General features: G+C 38.4%; 1 protein-coding gene across 6 annotated transcripts in view; it reads left to right on the top strand.

Annotated features, from left to right (window-relative positions):
* Positions 1-17,280, top strand: part of CDK13 (cyclin dependent kinase 13) — a 52,077-nt gene extending 34,797 nt beyond the window's left edge. The window contains exons 7-14 of one of the 6 annotated variants that reach the window (XM_076330775.1): positions 2,287-2,343; positions 5,093-5,194; positions 5,314-5,391; positions 7,557-7,673; positions 8,649-8,780; positions 11,049-11,254; positions 14,238-14,798; positions 15,871-17,280. In XM_076330775.1, the coding sequence (XP_076186890.1) occupies positions 2,287-2,343; positions 5,093-5,194; positions 5,314-5,391; positions 7,557-7,673; positions 8,649-8,780; positions 11,049-11,254; positions 14,238-14,798; positions 15,871-16,727 (2,110 nt within the window). In that variant the 3' untranslated portion in view covers positions 16,728-17,280. The remainder of the gene's footprint in view (positions 1-2,286; positions 2,344-5,092; positions 5,195-5,313; positions 5,392-7,556; positions 7,674-8,648; positions 8,781-11,048; positions 11,255-14,237; positions 14,799-15,870) is intronic. The other 5 variants (XM_076330776.1, XM_076330779.1, XM_076330778.1 and 2 more) reach the window with 5 other exon arrangements.
* Positions 17,281-19,520: the final 2,240 nt, after the last annotated feature.

Genomic DNA, 19,520 nt, shown 5'->3' with positions numbered 1-19,520 from the left:
TTGAATCTTTTAGGTCAGAATATGGGGGAAAATTACCTGAGTTCAAATATATTAAAACAGAATTTTAGGACGTAAGCGTTTAATGTGTATTCTTTTTGCCATCTCATTTCAAGGTGAAGTGTGGCTAGGCTGGTTCTTCGTGACGTAATTCTGAGGTCCCCATCTTCATCAGTCAGGATAATGCTTTAAAAGAATATTTGATCAGGCATGTTCAAACATGCTTTGGCTTGCAGTTATAGCCATAATCAAATGGAGAGAAGAATTTGTTTCTTACTTCTTTAACCACTTGTAATTACAAATCATATTAGTAAACATGCTTTTGTTCAGTGTGCAACAGCAGCAAATAAAAAGCCTGTGTGAAGATAGCTGATAACTTCAGTACAGAACTGTTCATCAAATCCAGCAGTACTAAAACTAGGGAGCAACTGTAAGTGCGAGGTTTATAACAGCAAAAAAGAGTATCTTTACAGAGCAGGTAGTCAGTTTCTGGGATTTGTTGTCACAGGAGGTTTTCCGGGTAGTGTCAGGAGATTCAAAAAGATGAGACACATTCATGGGCAGGATCATTAACACCTGCTAAAGGGAATAGACAGGAATACCTGTTTTAGCATCCTTAACGCAATGATTGTGGGTGGTGGTTAAGTGCAAGGAAGATAAGCCCCAAAGTGAGCAGGTTCACATATTCTCCCTAAAAATCTACTGCTGCTGTTGGAGACGAAATACTGGGCAAAATGGATCAAGGGTCTCTTTTGGTAGGGCCCTAGTTTTGTCCCGGCTTTCACCAAATTAAATTTTCCATTTTTTTCCTCCGTTTTTTCTGATAACAAACTAACAGTAGACTATTTTCAGCTCTGGATCCCACTGCAGTCTTGCCAGGTTATGATACAGACTCTTAAACAGATGTACACATGCCTACACATCACTCACTGTGCCCACACACCTAATCTTGCTTGCCTGCTAATCTCCAGTGGTGGTGCTGTCTCTGTGCACCTTTGGGAACGCAGAAGCTGAGGTATAACCTGACAGTGGAGAAGAGTGCATTATGGTAGAGGTGGAGCTTTCTGTTGTATTGCGTTCTCTCCAATCCAGGATACAGAGTTTTTTCCCCTAGGATATTTTTTTGGCATCCTTAGAGATTTCCACTGGAAGAAGAAAATGTTGATAGCTGATCTGAATAATTTTAAGCCAATGTTTCTAAAATCCCATTACCAGTTACAGCCTGAAGCCAAACACGTGGATTATATATCTTTTAGATACGCAACTTAAATGTCTTTGCTCAAAAATTCATTGTTCTTCCACAAATATGCTCTCTGAGGAATAAGCATGTAAATTTGATGGAAAAATTTATTTGTTTATGGAGGTTCTCCAAGTGTTACAGCAATTCCAAGCACACATCTGAGGGGAAAAATGGAATGGAAACTATAACCTGTATATTTTATTATCACAAAACGGTCATTCTTACACACATCAGCAAGTCCTACCCTAATTTGATAAAATAAAATTTATTTGAAAGTGACATTTGCATGTATTTGAAAGTGACGAGAGTTTTAAAAGCTCATAAGTACAGAAAAACAAAGCCCCCATGTCATGTTCCAACATTCATTTCACGTATTAGAGAAGCTTGCAGATAGCTTTCTGTTTAAATCATCTAGACTTTACAGATGGTGGGGGCTTCTGGTCATTGAGCGGTGCCTTTTAGCTGTGGAAACTGCCAGGCAAGAGCTCTGTATCTTCTACTCTTCCCCTCATACATGGGAAAACTCAAGAAGGGGTTAGGGGTTGTGTCATTCAGCAAGTTGGCTGCTGCAAAAATAGAAGCCCTTATCTGGTCGGTCACCCTGATTTAAAGGCTGTATTTAAACTTCACAAGAGCAGAACAGGACTTTGACGGCTTCCTAGAAGGAAGTATGACTGCTGATAGTTGTTTGTTGTACAAATGCTTATGCTAGCAGTAAGGCATGAGAAAATAGCGGTTTCCTCCCTCAGTTTTTTCCTGCAGAGTTACTGATTTGAATACTTTACAGTATACACCTAAATTTTGACTAACATCCGGTGATGTGAATGCCATTTGATGAGCGTGCCTAATTTTGCTTACTTGTCTTTGCTGTTCAGTAAGTTAGTGTATTTGTTTACTGAGGAGATGCATAGATTGTAAGGCATTGGCTCCTCATTAATGTGATTTGGTGAAGATCATTGCAGCTGTCTCAAAATCTCTAACTTCACCTGATTTTGGGGAGGAAATCTAACAGGATTAACCACTAAATAATTCTTTGCTTTTTCCACCAGAGGGCAGATAAAGCTTGCAGATTTTGGGCTTGCTCGGCTGTACAACTCTGAAGAAAGGTAAGATATAATTACACTGTGAAAAAGCATTCAGAAGCTTAATCTTTTTGCATAACTCTTAAGTATTATGAGGGCCAGAAGACTGTTTTGTTTCGAGGAGATGTTTTTGTACTGTAATACAAGTAATTGCTTAGGAAATGGAAAGAAGTGCATGTTGTCTTACACTGCATAAAAACACAAAACTCTCTTTGTGCAAGTGTGTTGCTTTTCCAAGTGTTCTGGATAAAGACCTGTGAGAGTGGCCGTATATTGATTGGAAATGAAGAGTTACAGTCCTAAGTAGCTTGCATCAATATATAGGTTTTTACTATTAGTTTCTGGTCCTGTAAACCTAAAGTATATTCTTTCTGTTGGTATACCTAGAAAAGGTTATTTAGGGAAAGTGAATTCTTTTTGCTGAAGCAAATTAGTACACAGTTTCTTTTCAAAAAGCATTACTTTTATGTAAGATTTAACCTTACATTTGAAGAGGCTCATTGTATTCTTTAGGCAGTCAGTGCTGTTGAATCTGCTGGAAACAGAGATACAAGTTTAAATAAAAGTTATTCTGAAACTTCTTGCGACTTGTGCTTCTGTTGTTCTTGGCTTCATTATGCTTGTACTCCAGGAAACAGGTGCACAGTTTATATGATTAGAACTTCAATGTTTATATTGTAATGTCATGTGTTTGTCATGTGGATTTTCAAAATTCAGGCTGAATGTTTGTTACACTAGTATGTACATCGGGTGGTTGGATACAGAGAACGTTAGCTACCTGAGCTTACTTTGATTTCTGCATGCCTAATTTGGGAAATAATATCCATGATGTTAGCTTTATGAATTTATTGTTTTCTCACAGAGATCTGAGCTTGTTGTTGAACCTGATAGCGTTAGTTTCACTGTCTTCTGAGCTGTTATTTCAGGAACATATGCTTAAGTTGTACAGTTACAAAAACTGTTCAGTATAGTAGCAGGGTAAGATAATCTTAAGCAGCTGCTGGGTAATTAATTTTTGTTTTGGATGTACTTACAATAAAAGGGATTGACGCCATCCTACTTTCTTATTTTAACGTGCACCAAACTGACCTATTTTTTTTTCTCTGGTTTACCATGGGGTTTTTTTAATGTCTGTTTTTAAATTAATTTAAATTTTGCTTGTAAAACTAACTGTTCATTAAGAATTGAACGATTGGAAGTTCAGTGTCTTTATAGTGCAAATAACAGATTTTACAATACATCAAACAGCAACATTATTACACCATTATACATGAATGAAACCAAGATTAAAATGTAATTATGCTAGCTAATAGAATTGCCAGTTGAACTTGGGAGGATAATTAGAATCTCATGAATAGATTTTTGACAATTCTTTTGTCATTCATTTTCCTTCTGAGTAGCTTCTGACCTGCAGTAACATGTAATTAATGTATACCAACAAGTGTATAATAGCTGCTGCTTTAAATTCGTGTATTTTACATTTGTTTTACTGTTGTTTAGAATTATATATTTTTCAAAAGGGTACAGAATTTAGTAGGAGCATAATGGGGAGGAAATAAAAATTTAATTTTAAGTCAATTCCCATCGGTTGTTGTAGTTGTGCTCCTTTAAATGTTATTCTGGTGGATTTAATATGTTTGGAGTAGGAGATATGACAGATTGTGTAAGAAAACATCTGTTCAAATAAAAAGCACCATATACTAATATATATGAGTGGTGTATCTGTAGAGGAAGTCCATACCATGTAAACATTTCATAGAGGAATGCTTGCTTCAGAGATAAATATGATAAATGATGGGATTGTTTCCAAAAACATACTAAATTTTAAAAATGAATTGGGGAGTTTCTTAATGAAAAAAAGACTCGGGTGATTTTGCAGAAATGATACCTGTACCACTGAGTATGTTATAAGAGCTTGTTAGACTTTATGCTACGGTTGTTCAAACTCTGCACTTAACACTACTCTGCTTTCTATTTGGAGTTACCTAGTGTTGGTAAGAGTGTATTATTAAAACTGAAAGAATTTTGGGATCACTTTTAAGACACCCTGGTTGAAACAAAACCAAAACCTAACATCTGTTTTCTGCCTTCCATTCTGAACTGTTGATGCTGTATCTTGGCCTGTCCACAAAAAAATGTATGTCTGAGATAGAGGAAATCCTTGCCTTAGTGTGAGGGTGGAAAGGATTATTCCCTCTGACCAAAACTTCTAGTTAGAGCTGTAGAGAATTAAAGATGTTGTGAAATATAGGAAGATGTTGGAAGTGTTCCAGGCTTTGGAATCAAAAGTGTTGAAGGATGTAGTTCAAGAAAAAGGCTTTGTCCCTCTTGCTCCTACTTAGAGATGGGGAAAGTGACTTTTTTCTTCTTTTCAAAATGCTTGTAGAGGTCCTATATTCAGTATTCTAATAATCAATAGTTGCCCAGAAATTACTGGTTTTATCCAAGCAGGTCCTTCTCCTGAAATTACTAGCGATGTAATAAATATACGGTATTGCTATCTGAAGAATAATTGAGATACAGGACTCACATAGCATCAAGATGGCTATGTGATGATTATTTATATCTTCAATCTGTCCTTTGATAGCCTTGGTCAGACGGTTGTGTTTGCTTTTGCGCAGTTGCAGCTTTGCAGGACTAAAATTAGGAAAAGGGAGTGGAAGATTGTACTGTTCTTAAACAGCACCACCGAAATAAAGTCCTCAAAGTATCACCTTTTCGGAAATGAGATCGTAGTAAAATGATAGTCCTCTCTTTTTCCTCCCCCCAACAGCCGACCATATACCAACAAAGTTATTACATTATGGTATCGGCCTCCTGAACTTCTGCTTGGAGAAGAAAGATACACACCAGCTATTGATGTCTGGAGCTGTGGGTAAGAGTTTGGTACAGAAGTGTAGCAAGCATAAAAACAAGCCAAAAATAAATCTTAAATGTTTCTGTCAGTCTATATTGAAAGCCATAATGATGGAATTGTGCAAAACTGTTTTACAGCTGCATCCTGGGTGAACTTTTTACAAAAAAGCCAATATTTCAAGCAAATCAAGAACTTGCTCAACTGGAACTTATAAGGTAACATGCAAGCACAACCACATAGTAGGTGGCTCATAAACCGTCAGGTTTCTTTTGTTAGTGTTAAAATCGGAGATAACGCACTGCGAACATTTACAAGTGCTCAGTTATTGCCCTGAGTGAGATGTTAGAGGTTTTGAGGGGCATGTAAAGCAAGTGACTTTTGCTCAGACATGGAGAAGGGTTTTTTGTGAGTATTCTGTGGTGCTAGCAATGTACAGTTGAATAGTAAGAGGGTTTTTTGTAGAGCAGCTGGAGTTGCCTATTACTGAAGTTGTAAAGAGAGAGTAGTCAAAATGCCTGTTATTTTTTTAAGATGATGTTACAACTTCCTTGCAGCAAATAAAAATGAAAACATGGACAATAATAAGGACAAGTGGGATTTGGGAGGAGTAGGTACTTGGCACGCTACTGGCCTTGAGTTCTTGTTTCAAGCCTTCCACATACACACCTGGGCTTTATTATTTTTGTGGGAATATTTCTGTTCCCTTACAAACTGCCAGACACTCTATGGAGGTAAAAATTCTGTTTCTTTCCTTCTCTCAATAAATCATAGAATGATATGTATATAACTCAGTGGAACCAGAGCATCTTTTTTTTTCCCCTTTATTCAGCAAGCAAAAATTGCTCTTGATTCTGATATCATAATTGACCTTGTAAGTGAGGAGAGGTCCTCTTCCTAGAAACAAGGGGAAAAGAGGGTGAGTCCTACAGAACTTATAGAACCTAAACAGTAAATGGTCAACATTATTTTAAAAATTAAATGAATAAAAAATACTACAAAGTTTTATATATTGAGATGTTTTTTCAAAACAGTTAAAACAGTAGCATGTTTCTGTGTAATGTGTTATTAGCTGGCCTGGAAAAATGAAGTTTTTAGGAGGTGCGAAGCATATCAGTGATCATTCTCAGTGTAAGGAGAACTAAACTTCTGAGTTGGGAAATTTTTGCTTAGATGGCATTGAAGCACGTCGCAGTGCAGTCATTTGAAGTTTTTTCTCTTTGTGTTGTACTTCTGGTACAGCAAACTAAAATTTTGCTATTTCTTTCTCCTGCTGGAAGCTCCTGTTTGTAGCTCATTTTTCTTCTTCAATGATGCTATGCATTTTTGGCTGTTTAAATGTAATATATCAGTTTTATCAACATGTCTACCATCATCACGTTACAGTCAACAATTCTACATTTATCCTTTCTAACTTTAAGGTTTGAAGATAGAGCTGAAGTAAATTCTGATAGGAAAAGATAGATTTATTATTTTTCTTTTCCTTCCTGAGAGTTACATACCCCAACCAGCGTAAAGTCAGATTGGTTTACATAGCATTCAGGGCACAACTAATAGATCATTAGGTCTCTTAAGCTAACCGTTTATGTCTAATAAATGGGAGGGGTGAACTAGGGAAATGTATTTGCAAAATGTCCTTTTATGACTGCCTGCATCAGAGTTTGAAACCTTGCACGTACGGTAAAATGCCTCTTTAGTTCTTCTGCTGAGAAGGGTGGTGTTGGTCAACCTGTGCTTAGCCATCCTCGGTTGGACAAAATGGGTGGGGATGGAGGGGGAGGAATAAGATTATGGGCAGCTCCATTTGTGGAGATAGATGAGGCTTGAGACATAAAACTCATAACTGAAGTAAAAAATATACATGTTTTCTAGTGGTCGGATCTTGCTTATGCCCTTAGGCCTTACTGAGATTCCCCCCCCCTTATGTCTTCAGTGTCAACTAAATCTTCAGTGAAAAGTGCTTTTTCAGCCATTTGGTGTATCTTTCTTCACTGGCATTGGCAGCTAAGGACTTGAAAGTTAATTAGCACTCTAAACCTGGGCTATCCAGCTCTCCAAGACAAATACCTGGAGTACTGTCCAGACATAGTTGGTTAAGTTTTTCAAAACATTTGGGTGGAGGATGCCTGGGGGTGGGGTGAGGCAGAAATAGTGGACTTCTTAAAGTAAGTTTAGTCTGTGCAGGGTGATTACCTTTCATAGACAATTCACCATTATTTAATGGTGTTGGGCATTAGACAGTAGAGAAATTTTAGCTAAAGGAACCTGAACATTAAAATTAAAAATTATTTTTGTATTTACTGTATGTGCAAGAATAAAATGACAGCTGTGCTCACTTGTGGTTTTGGATCTCATACTATTTTTTCCCTTCTTTTTGGTACAGCCGAATTTGCGGGAGTCCTTGTCCAGCAGTATGGCCTGATGTTATAAAATTAGCTTATTTCAACACAATGAAACCAAAGAAGCAGTATCGTCGAAAACTGAGAGAAGAGTTTGCTTTGTAAGGATGAAGAATTAGTTTAGTCAACTGTAATACCATTAAGTTTTCCTGGAGACTTTATGAACTTCACTATTTTCTGGAGAATGAACACAGATTAAGTGTAAAGAAAAATGGCTTTAGGTTCTTATCCTTCCCATGATACCCCCAGAGCTTGTATTAACCCTTATTTAATAGGAGCTTCAAGAAGAGGGAAGAAGGCCCTAAAATTTCAGCCACCTGTCAGCTTTCACCTAAGGAAACATTTGTTTTCCATGACTGGTACACCTGCTTGTTGTCCCTGTCCAAAAACCAGCTCAGAGTACTTAATTGTTTTTTATTAGGACAACTGGCTACAGCTAAATATGTAGTCTGGTTAACATTACAGTCTTTTGGGTCATAAATTCATTCAACACAGAGAAGTTATCTGAACCGTTTATTCTAAAGTACTACCATTGGACTAGTTTTGTGCAAATATCACATGTGAAAGTTATGGAAAACAGCTGTAAGCTTATTTTAAAGGGTTTGTTCCCCTCCTTCAGTTACTGTGGGTTTCAGGAGAAATGTATCATCCTGTTTGTACTAATGAGACTTATATCTTTAAAGCAATAGAATTATTGTCCATGGACCAATCAAAACTGCAACCCCCCAGGTGCTAAATTCCAAAGTGTAATGTAACAATATAGTCTTGGCTTAAAAAGGTGTTTGGTTTTTTTGTTTGGTTGGTTTTTTTGTAAGGACAATGTTTCAAGGAATTAAAACCACACAAAGCAAAGAAAGCTTGGGTTATATGCTTGCACAGGTAATAAAAGGTGAAGTTTATCTCTGCCTCTTACTACCAAGCTCAAGTTGTGAGTGGGTTTTGTTAGGATGTAAGTTATCTGAGAACTTAATGATCAGTTATTTTGGAAGGGGTGTGTGTGTTTGTTAAAATTTTGCACAGAAGTGTGTGATTCAAAATAAAAATGCGATGCTTTGCTCCATTTTGCTCTTTTGTAGTATCCCACCAGCTGCATTAGATTTATTCGATTATATGCTTGCTCTGGATCCCAGCAAGCGCTGCACAGCTGAACAAGCTCTTCAGTGCGAGTTTCTGCGAGATGTGGAACCGTCTAAAATGCCTCCTCCAGAGTAAGTAATTTCCTTTGGTAATGGTCCTTACCTCTACGAAATGTGAATGCACACTGATTTTGTTAAGCTCATTGTGTCTCAGTTACAGTAGATGGTGGCAGAACAAAAATGTTGATACATACAGTTGTTTAATAGTGATTCTGCACTAAAATGGTTGTGCGGTTGAGTGACTCTTACACCATGATAGCAGTGGTTGTGAGGATCTCAGAACTGTTTCATTTGTTATTCCTAGAACTAGTTACTGAGGTAGTTCCTTTAAAAAAATACTCTTATATGAATGTTTCTAATGTTGAAAAACCATCACTTCCCTTTTATCTCTGTTTATCAGTGTCTACTTTTTCCAAGGGTTTTGAGGTCTTCCATGAATCTGAATTGCCTTCTTTGATGGTAGAATGACACTGGGTATAGAATTCTGCAAAGGTACATGAGGGTTAAAGTGAAATACCATAAGTCGTTTCCTGTGCCAGATGAGATTCTTGGGTCTACAGGCAGAAGTGAAATACTTTGTGCAGGGTCTTTCCTGTCAGTTTCTCTGAGAGGAAATGTATTGCAATGTCCAGTAGGGTTTTTGCAGTGACTTAACTGTCATTTTAATCAGTACAAATCATATTGGAACAGGCCCTGAGGATAACAATGAAAAAGCATTACAGAATCTGCAGGTTTCGTTCTTCCCTCAAGATAGCTGTCAGAACATAGAACGTTTAATATTGTTTGAGTAAATTGTACCTTCAAGGCAGCCTGTACTGACTTCTTTTTAATTAGTTACCAACTGGGAAAAATGTTTGAGTTTTATGTAAGAATTGTATTAAAAATCTTCCGAGACTTACCTGTTAGATACACACGGTTGTTACTAATGCTCCTGACACATGAGGTTAAGAGGTTTCATTGCCTGAATATGACTATATATGTCACTGTCTGAATATCAGTAATCAGCAATCTTAGGCTATTCACTAAAATCTCAGAACCACTTGTACAGCATGTTGCTTATATGCATTTTAAAGTAAGTGAATGGGAAGAAATTTGTTTTTTTTCAGGGGCTTGGTAGTGCATCCATTCTAGAAGCTGATAAATGGGAATTGAAAACAAACTAGTCGTTGGTGTCCTTTTAAAAATTAAGAGGAACCACACGCCTGACAGAGTGCGCACAGGAAAGTGTTGACTGTTCTCTTGAAAGACTGAAGTTCTGCTTTGGGAAGAAACAGCTGTTCATTCAAAGAAAGTGACAGTGCTGATTGCAAGGACCATAGGATACTTCTCACAATGAGTTCTTACTTGCTTCCAGTTGTTTTTGACTAAAAACTTGGCAGGTCTTTGACCTGGTATGCGGAGGGAGAGGATAAAGGAAGAAGTTGTCGTAGTTGCCTTTCCAGTGGCTCTTGTCATCTGTCACCTAATTTTTCCATGTTCCTGGGTGAGGGAACTGCTCAGACAGTTATTAATACGTAATAGGAAAACAGAAGGCACTATTTTTGCTGCCTATCTCAGTATGTCCATTATCTATGGGATGGGTCTCCGTGTTCCTCAGGAAATCGGAATTGGGATGCCTGCAGGGAACAGTAATGGAAGGACAGAACTGGTGGCAGATGACTTCCTTAGGAGACTTTTGCCTCTGCTTTTATCTGTCTTAAAGGACTGGGATATCCCTTGTTCTTCCTAGTATACTAACTTCGCTAGTGTGAAGTGCTATTTATTCCTGCAACTTTTTTTTTTCTCTTCCTACTTTCTTGCTTGTCTGTGCTGTACAACTATAAATACTAGTTAGCCATGTCTGTTACTGTGGACAAATATTTGAACTCATGAGGCAGTAGTACTTTTACAAGCGGACAAAGGGAATTGGTCACCCGAAGCCTGAAAAGAACGCTTTCTTATTGATAACTTATCTTTTACTCTGCAAATTCTGTTTTATAGTAGGTGTGCAGCATTCATTTTGAAGTCTTGAATTACACAAATAATTAGGCTTTTCATAAGTTTGAATGCAAGAAAGTAACATTGATTCTCATTTTAAGATACATGTTCCCCTTTTCTGCCAGAGGGACCTGTGCTTCTGAAATAGGCAATCAATGAAGAGATTTCAGCCAGAAAAAGCAGATCTGAGATTTTGCTGGCTTTGGGTGTTTTCTGATGTATTTCCGAGTTCCAGTAGGTTCATCTTTCAAAAGTTACGTTATGTATAATTTGAGCATTTATTTTACCAACATGGTTAAAAAAAAACATTTAAAAAAAATAAATTCTGGGATAAAACTGATTATCTCTAATCATTCTTTGCAGCCTTCCTTTGTGGCAGGATTGCCATGAGCTGTGGAGTAAGAAACGCAGAAGACAGAAGCAGATGGGCATGACTGATGACTCAACAGCAACTAAAGTCCCTAGGAAGGATCTGTCTCTAGGCATGGATGAGAGTAGAACCAACACCCCACAAGGCATGCAAACTTCTTCCCAACTCAAAACTCAGGGCAACTCTAGTGTAGCACTTGGTCAGTAATATTTTCGGTTCTTATAATTACCTTCTACTTGGATTGCACCTCTAGAAATTTTAGATGTTATTTTCAGAGTACTGACGTCTCCTGGATTCTTGAGGGAGGAACAGTATTGTAAGTTAAATCTTTGTTACAAAAGATGTACCTTTGCTTTTGGAAACTAGGTGTTCCTTTTAAGTTTTACTTAATTTTTCAATCTGGTCAGAGCAACTACCTTGCTCTGTATTTTGAGGGGATTTTCTCTCTTGCTCATCTATAATTCTTCTGTAATCCCACAAGCCAGCTGCTGCTCTAAGTTCCTCACAATCTCCATAGATTGGAGGAGCTTTATTGGTATTGATAAACTGATCAGAAGGCAGATTTTAGAACAATCATTTCAAATGAAACAGATTCCCTCTGCATGTTATGTAGTCTTCAGCTTTCCAAGTTGTTGGGGCTGAACCAAGTTGTAAAAAACCAAAACAAAACAAAACAAAACAAACACCCCAAAAAATTCCCAAAGCCTGGTATAACAAGAAGTAGCTACCTTTGTAGATTGCACAGCCATTAATTCTGAAACTTAACTGAAGTATCTTTCTTGAAGACCAATTTTATGAATATAATACAAAGAGTAAAGTAATGGTTTCCTACGTGGACACTGTTTGAGATACTCAGCAGTTCGGTGATAGTTCCTTCATAATATATAGAAATATACAAAGTAACAATACCAAATGGATACCTGATAAGTTTAATTTAGACCATTTTTGATTGTGTGAAGTGACCATAAATCCTATGGCACTGGTACTGGTGTTCAGCTGAAGAAAAACAGTAAATGCATTCACAGGGCCTGAAAATTCTTTAATACTAACCATCTTGAATCAACTCTTCATTTAACAATAGAGCAGAGCTCCAAATACTCTGTGCAAAGATATATAGAAAATAGTTCTTTTGATCATACTTTATTGCAATTTATTGCCTCTTGCTCCTGTTCATCCTGTTTCTCACTGTAATCCAGCTGTGAGCTTCTGCCGCTCTGTATGTTTAGGCTAAAGTTTTGGCAGCATTTTCAAGCGTGACTTTTTGTAGCCCTTAAAAATTCTTTCCCCCGCAAATGAAAACTGTAGAGAAGTTTAAAGAGTCCAAAGGGTAGTAGTTATTTTCTTTGTGCTTTTATAGCAGGTAGCCTGATGAGAGACTACTATGTTTATTAGTCATTAATACTAACCATGCAAAATAAACTAAACAAAAAGAGAAGGAATCATTCAGACGTATATTGCTGTTTGCCCATATGTACATAGAAAAATACATCTAGGTAGAAAAGAAGACAATTTAATTTTTAGTGGAGTTTAGACAGTTCAGCATAGAGGTGTTTTCTGTATTAAGCAAAACACTTCTGGAAGCCATAATGCACCTTAGATAATACCATCGATAAGGTACACTAAAGAACTCTATGTACAAATGCATGCTTTAGACAAAACTGTTGCATTTGTTTCTGAGCATCCCAAAAGAAGAGGTTAAAAAGTCCTTGGATCTATTGCTAATGTTCTGATTCACGAATGGGACCCTTGGTTATTGCACCTTACAATTAAACAGGAGCTATGTAGAGCTCAATAATTCTGTTCTGGTAGAAACTGCCAGATTTCCCAGAATACCGTTTGCTCTTGGAATGGACTTGAGACTAACCAAAGAGTATGGAATAGGTAGATTAGTTTCCCTGTTTGGCATTTTTCTGCTGAATTTTAACTGAGAGTCTGAGAGAGGTTTGAGTGTTGAGCATACCATCCTCAGATGTTACAAAATCAACTGTTAAGCGTGACATCTGAGTGAGAGCCAGCAGTACAAGGCATTAGAAATGATGTTTTTTTCTGTATTGCCAATAAAAGGTGGTTTTACTTTTATATTTATATAAATATATAAAATCACGTAAATCCCTGGATCTTGCCTGAGTAGGTTCTGAGTGCTTGTATCCTGGTGCACATCCACAAGTAAGGTAGTGGGTTTTGCAGCACTTTCCAGCTGTGCTGCTCGTAGTCTTGGAAGGCAAATACTTAATATTTTTGTGTGTGTGACCATTTTGTCAGGCATGGCTTTGAATCTGCTACGAATTAATATATTGGTGAATTAGCAGAATGGCAGGGATAGAAGAGGACAGAATGTGTTAGTGTTGATCTGGGTTAAAAAAATTCAGGGCTCTGCCAGCACAGTCACACATGCTCATTTTTTAATTTTTAACTACTTTCTTCTGTAAGTCATCTACTCATAGGGCATGTTGAAATCCATGCTGCTTCACTTCTCCTTTCAAAATAAACTACCGCAATGGGTGTTTGAAACTAAGAAACTACTGATATTCTGACTTCCTTATTCATATTCCCCTGCATCATCATAATCTCCTCTTATTTGTGGCAAACTCCATTTCATTGAAGAAACTGTGTATCATCACAAACCTGCATTTTCCTGCTACTCAGTGATTGACTTCTTGTCCTTCAAACTCAGCGCTTGCTTTTGCATTTGTACTGCTAGCTTCTGGGTCACCTAGAGTCTGGTCACTTGAGCAGGTGTTAGAATCCAGATGCTGAATTAGAACGGGCCAGAATATGACTGGAAATGCGTTTTGCAGATGGCCACTTTTTAACAGAGGGATGTGATATGTCAAAGATAGGAAATTTTGCGGGGATTGGAAATCTTACAGCTGCCTAAAGCAGGTGGCCTTAAGCCCCAGCTTAGTTGTATTGTGGAAAATTGAGCTCCAGCTTGATGTTTCTCATCTGTCCAAGTGCATGTGCGCGCCCCTTGGAAGTCACTTTCTTTATATTGGATCTTACTATTCCATTTCCTGTAGATACTCCCCCAAAGGCAGGTAGTACGTAAAAGCATTCCATTTCTATGTTGTCCAAACCCATGCTTTGCCAGTTGTGTCAGCCATGCTAGATTAGTTTTACTTTTGAGTTTCTGAAATATGCCGGTTCTAAATAATACTTAAAAACACCTTTTTTGTCTTTAGCAAAAACAAGCACTGGACAGCAGTTAAACCAGAATGAAGTGGCAATCCTGCTAAACCTGCTACAGTCTAAAACAAGTGTTAGTTTGGCACAGTTTGCCCAAGTGTTGAATATTAAGGTAAACCCAGAGACTCAGCAGCAACTAAATAAAATAAATCTTCCTGCTGGAATTTTGTCAGCAGGTGAAAAACAGTCAGAACAGCAGCAGCAGCCGCCGCCGCCTCCGCCACCACCGCCGGAACAGGAGCCTCTAAAACAGCCGACCGTCACGCAGCCTCCTGTACCACCTGCTCAGCTGAGTCAGCCTAAAGTTGAGACTGATGCTGCCCAGGCAGCTGTACAGAGTGCATTTGCTGTTCTGTTGTCTCAGTTAATAAAGGCTCAGCAAACAAAACAAAAAGATTTTGTGTTGGAGGAGAAGGAAAACGGATCAGGAAATGAAATGTCATTACAACTCAGGCAGCCTCCAGAGCCCACCACTCCTGTGTCTGTCAGCCGGGACGATGTGGAATCTCCGGCACCCGGCTACCCACATCTGATCAAGTCATTATATACGTCTGCAGGTACTGAAGGTCTTTATTGCTAAGCGGCAGATACCTTGAGCAGTGGAGACGTAATAGTTTGGGGACAGAGAGTTAACATGTTAACCATATGAGTGTGTGTGAGTTGATTTTGTCACATTTTACGTCTGGATCATGGAATTTGTGTCTTACTGTAACAGGTGCTATGCAGACAGAGCAAAAGATGATCCCCACTCTGAGGTACACAAGTGCCGGTAGTATTTCTGATGAAACAGTTACATTGATCGTTATTCTGGGGGTTTGGGGTTTTCTTAGTGGCGTTTGTGGTGGTGAAGACAGTCTTCTCTAGCAAATTCATAGATGGAATTTGCCAATTTTGACTGTGTGTTTAGGTAAAGCCTATTATGGGGAGAGGGTATTTTTGTTTTTAATGCTCACTAGAGCAATTTCTTAGTGTCAAATTCTGTAAGTGGTGACCTATAACTCACTAACACACGTGGTTGAAGGTTTCCATTGGGGTATAGTAGTGGCTTCCTTAGTCTTCTCAAGATTTAGAGCTCTGTCGTTGATCTTTTTGGATTGCTTATTTGAGTTTTATTATATGGTGGTTTATATATTGCTCTGTGGTGTTTGCAGCTGTTGAAGGAAATACTCTGAAGTGGTTTGGGGGTGTTTTTTAAGGTTTTTTTGGGTGGTGGTTTTTTGTTCATGGTTCTTTTTTTTAACCTTAAGTTTTGCTGTGCCTTGATAGGGTGGCCTTTTGTCCCTCAAGACTTGTATCCCTCCCTATTTGCAAATCTTTTCTGATCCCTCTTTGAATTTTCTAGTGTTTGTGTTGCGTGAGTTTTGTTTGGGGTTTTTTTTTTTGTTTTTGGGGCTTTTCTTAAGGAAATTGTACCGTTTTTCTTTAACTGCTTGCCTGGTAATCTTACTCTGAGGAGAAACCTGCATCACCCTCCTGAGGCAAATCTGTCCAGCTACCAATAAATGTAACTAATAAGTTAATGAGAATTGAAGTAACAAACCTTTGTATTGTCCCAGGAAAGAGTCCTTTCCTTTCTGGTATTGTTATTGTATATTTTTATTCCAAAGCTTTTCTTTTTCATCTGCCTAGGTCAAGAGGATTTGGTTAGGCAGTCCGAGATGAGGCTTCTGAACCGAACACCCGAACAAGAACGCCCTCGGATCTTGCCTCCAGACCAGCGTCCCCCAGAGCCACCGGAGCCTCCGCCTCTCACTGATGAAGACCTTGATTATCGGACAGAGAACCAGCATTTGCCTATAACTAACTCTTCAGGAACAGATCCTCACGCAGGAGTGAAAGCAGCTCTTCTGCAGCTGCTTGCTCAGCATCAAGCTCAGGCGACAACAGAGGAGCCAGTACAAACGAGCGTGGATTATCAGGCTAGAGACTCCTACGTAACAGGCCCAGACTACAAGGATAACTTTGGATCATCTTCCTTCTCGTCTGCCCATTATGGCAGTAGCGATGGAATAGGAAGCGGATCATCAGGAGCATTAGAAAGGAGAAGCTTCCTTGGAAACTCGGATATTCAGTCTTTGGATAACTACAGTACTGCTTCATCTCACTCTGGTGGTGCCCCTCCTCCGTCGGCCTTTTCAGAATCCTTTCCCAGCTCAGTAACTGGTTATGGAGACATTTACCTCAACACTGGCCCCATGCTCTTTAGTGGAGATAAAGACCATAGGTTTGAATACAGCCACGGCCCGATCCCGGTTCTGGGGAGCAGCGGTGACGCTTCCGCAGGGCCAGAGAGTACGCACTCTTTGCCCACAAAGATGCACAACTATAGCTACGGAAGTAACTTACAGGAAAACCCCAGTGGCATCAGCCACATGCATGGACAGACTTGGACTTCTCCTGCCCAAGGACCTGGCTATTCCCAAGGATATAGGGGACACATTAGCACATCTGCAGTGAGAGGGCGAGGCAGAGGATTACCATATTGAGTATCTGTTTTTCCTCAGGCACATCATTTTTATCTGGAAAAACTTTTTTTTTCCCTAGCTGCAGTTTAAAGCAGCAATTCAACAGACTTGAATAATGTTAATTCAACAGCTTTATTTTTATGTGGAAAAGGGTCTTGCATACAGTAGGAAAAATTAAAAATGCTTAAAACTCATGCTGTCTGAAAACTAGATAAATTGATTGTACATGTTCACAAACTCTAGTTCTGAATTTTATTTTGTATTTTGGCAGTTTTAAGTGGATGCTAAATTTAGGGACATCAGCTTTTTATGGCACTCTTTCAGATCTTCTGAACTATGCACATTTGTGCTTTTTTTGTAAGTTTGGACCAACTTTTATGTAAAAAAAAAAAAAATTTTACAACAATCAAAGCAGGGCACTGATTTATTTGGTATTTTTCTTTTTACAGAACTACCTTTAGTCAAAGGTCACTGTCAGTCTTTGCACTGCTTTCAGTGTTATTGTGGAAGGTGTACTTTGTGCTCATTTCAGATAATAAAACACAACCTTTCTCTTGATGCAAAATTTTATAAATATTTGGTCAATGTTATTCTTTTTCTTTCAAGAAAAAAAAAAAAGAATGGATGTTCTGGTAAAATGTTCTCTCCATCTCCCAGGCTTGTTTATATAAAAACTGTTTTACTTGAATGGTAAGTGCCTTTACATGTAAGCTTAAGGTCTGCAAAAATTTGGAAGTACTTTATAGATCGGTATGAAAATAATACCTAAACCTAGGTAGTTAACATGAAAATCGAGATAATAATAGGCAACTCAAATAGGTCATAACCTTGTGCTGTTTACTTCAGGTGGGCCAGATATTTAGAGACCTAATCTTATCTTGATGAAATCATAATTTCCAAATTGAACTTCATGAGAAACGTTGAAAGTGAGGAGAAGAATGAAGAGTGTAGTTTTTCCTCAGCTCCCTCTTGGAGTTATAGTAAGTGTTTTAGTTCCTCTGCCAAATAAACTATACTTTATATGTCCTTACCAAGTGATGAAATAGTTTTTTTCTCTTAAATGTCAACAGCAGTAATTACTTTACTTTGTGTGAAAAGCTGACGCTGTCGTCTTTTTCCCACAAATACTGCATTATAGGAAGTAACCAAAGGAAAAATGACCAGTATTTAAAGCAACAGCAAAACCTTTGACACTAGTTCTAATTCTCTGTAAACTTGTGCTTGTGCCAATTAATCGATTTTATATCTGCTATTCCACAGAACATTTTAATATTAGAATTGAGTCTCTGAAGAACTGATAAAATGACTGTAGTTAAAACTCTTACCAAGAGCCACTCCTCATATTAATTACAACTTCCAGCATGGTGGTTTTTTTTTTTTTTCCTTTGACAACAAGTGGTCTCTCTCCTGCAGAGAGGAGGTATGGTTATATTTTGCATGTACGTAAAAGAATGTTTTAAAGCCCATATTGGAAACAATTTTCCAACTGATTATCCAGTTGACAAATCGGTACCTTATGTAACTGAGTGTTTAATTATTATTTTTTAAAAAGTAAAATTTCTACTTACACTATTACAAACGTAGTCTTGTCAGTGACTTTTTGGATTTTCAGAACAGAAGCCAAAGTTGTTGGTGTTTTGTTTTGTTTTAGTTGAAAATCCTGGTTCGTATATGGCTAACTACCACATTGTAGAGCATGGAGAAACTCACTTCGCTAACTACGTAGCGTTTGAGGATCTGGCAAATGAGAAACGGAGAGAATCATGCTGCTTACGATGTCCCTGTAAGTCTGGCTGTTGCCTTCACTAGACACAGTAGAAAATCCTGCGGTCTGAAAATAAAAGTGGCCCGGTCAGAAACAAATGCTTATGACCCGAATAGCCTGTGCTTCAGAAAAACAAAAGCTTCACGTGTGAATGACAGTGCAATGGGTAGTTTTCCTTGAGTAAGGACACCCCCGTAGCATTTTTCTGCTAGTAAAATTGTAAAGGCAAAAATCATTAGTGTCATTTAGATATGGACAGTGTCAGCTGAGGCTTTTTGTTTACTAATCTTAAAAAAACAACCCCACAGTGATACACACAGATTGCTTTTTTTCAGAATCAAGCAAAAGACTTTCAAAGCTCTTAGGCAGTTGCTTTCACTAAAAATGTGCAGTCTGGTATTACTCTCCTGCACTTCAAATGTAACTGCAGGTGATAGTTGGCTAAAAAAGCAGGTAAGTTCAAATGGAAGTTAGATCTCAGAGGACTAGATGACTCGACTTCCAATACAAAAATGCGAGGAAGACGTTGTGTCTCCTACTGCTTCCCTTTTGGAGGTAAATTTTCAAGTCATTTCGTTCACCTCATTTAATGCAGGGAAGTCAGTCCCCTCCGCATGTGTAAACGACAGTGCAGTTTCCTTATGGGCTGGCAGTACTCTGATGTTGCATCGTTCTGCCGAAATGGATTTCGGTCTTCGGCCATGAGAAAAAAAAAAACCCAAAACCAAAACAGCATGAGTAATCCTGACTATGAGGAGAGAGAAGGAGATGCAATAGACAGCTGACGTCCAGATGAATCGGAAACAAAACTCTGGCACGCTGTGGCAGATGCGTACTGCACAATGACTTTTCCCCAAATTCAGTTTAAGGATTACTAGCCTGTGACTTCGAACACTGTATTTGCCTGGGACAACAGTGTTGGGATAATTTGGAGGGAAAGTTAACGTATTTCCATGTATGATATCTCTGAAGAGATTGCCTTCTCTGCAACCTGGGGGATCTTCTTGGCTCTTTCGCTGGCAGTCTTTCTTCCTGGGCAGGTAGAGGCT

Source organism: Aptenodytes patagonicus, chromosome 2 (genome assembly GCF_965638725.1).
Source record: "Aptenodytes patagonicus chromosome 2, bAptPat1.pri.cur, whole genome shotgun sequence".
In the NCBI taxonomy this organism is placed as follows: domain Eukaryota; kingdom Metazoa; phylum Chordata; class Aves; order Sphenisciformes; family Spheniscidae; genus Aptenodytes; species Aptenodytes patagonicus.
Note: the sequence above shows the minus strand (reverse complement) of the source record. Positions and strands in the feature narration are given on the sequence as shown.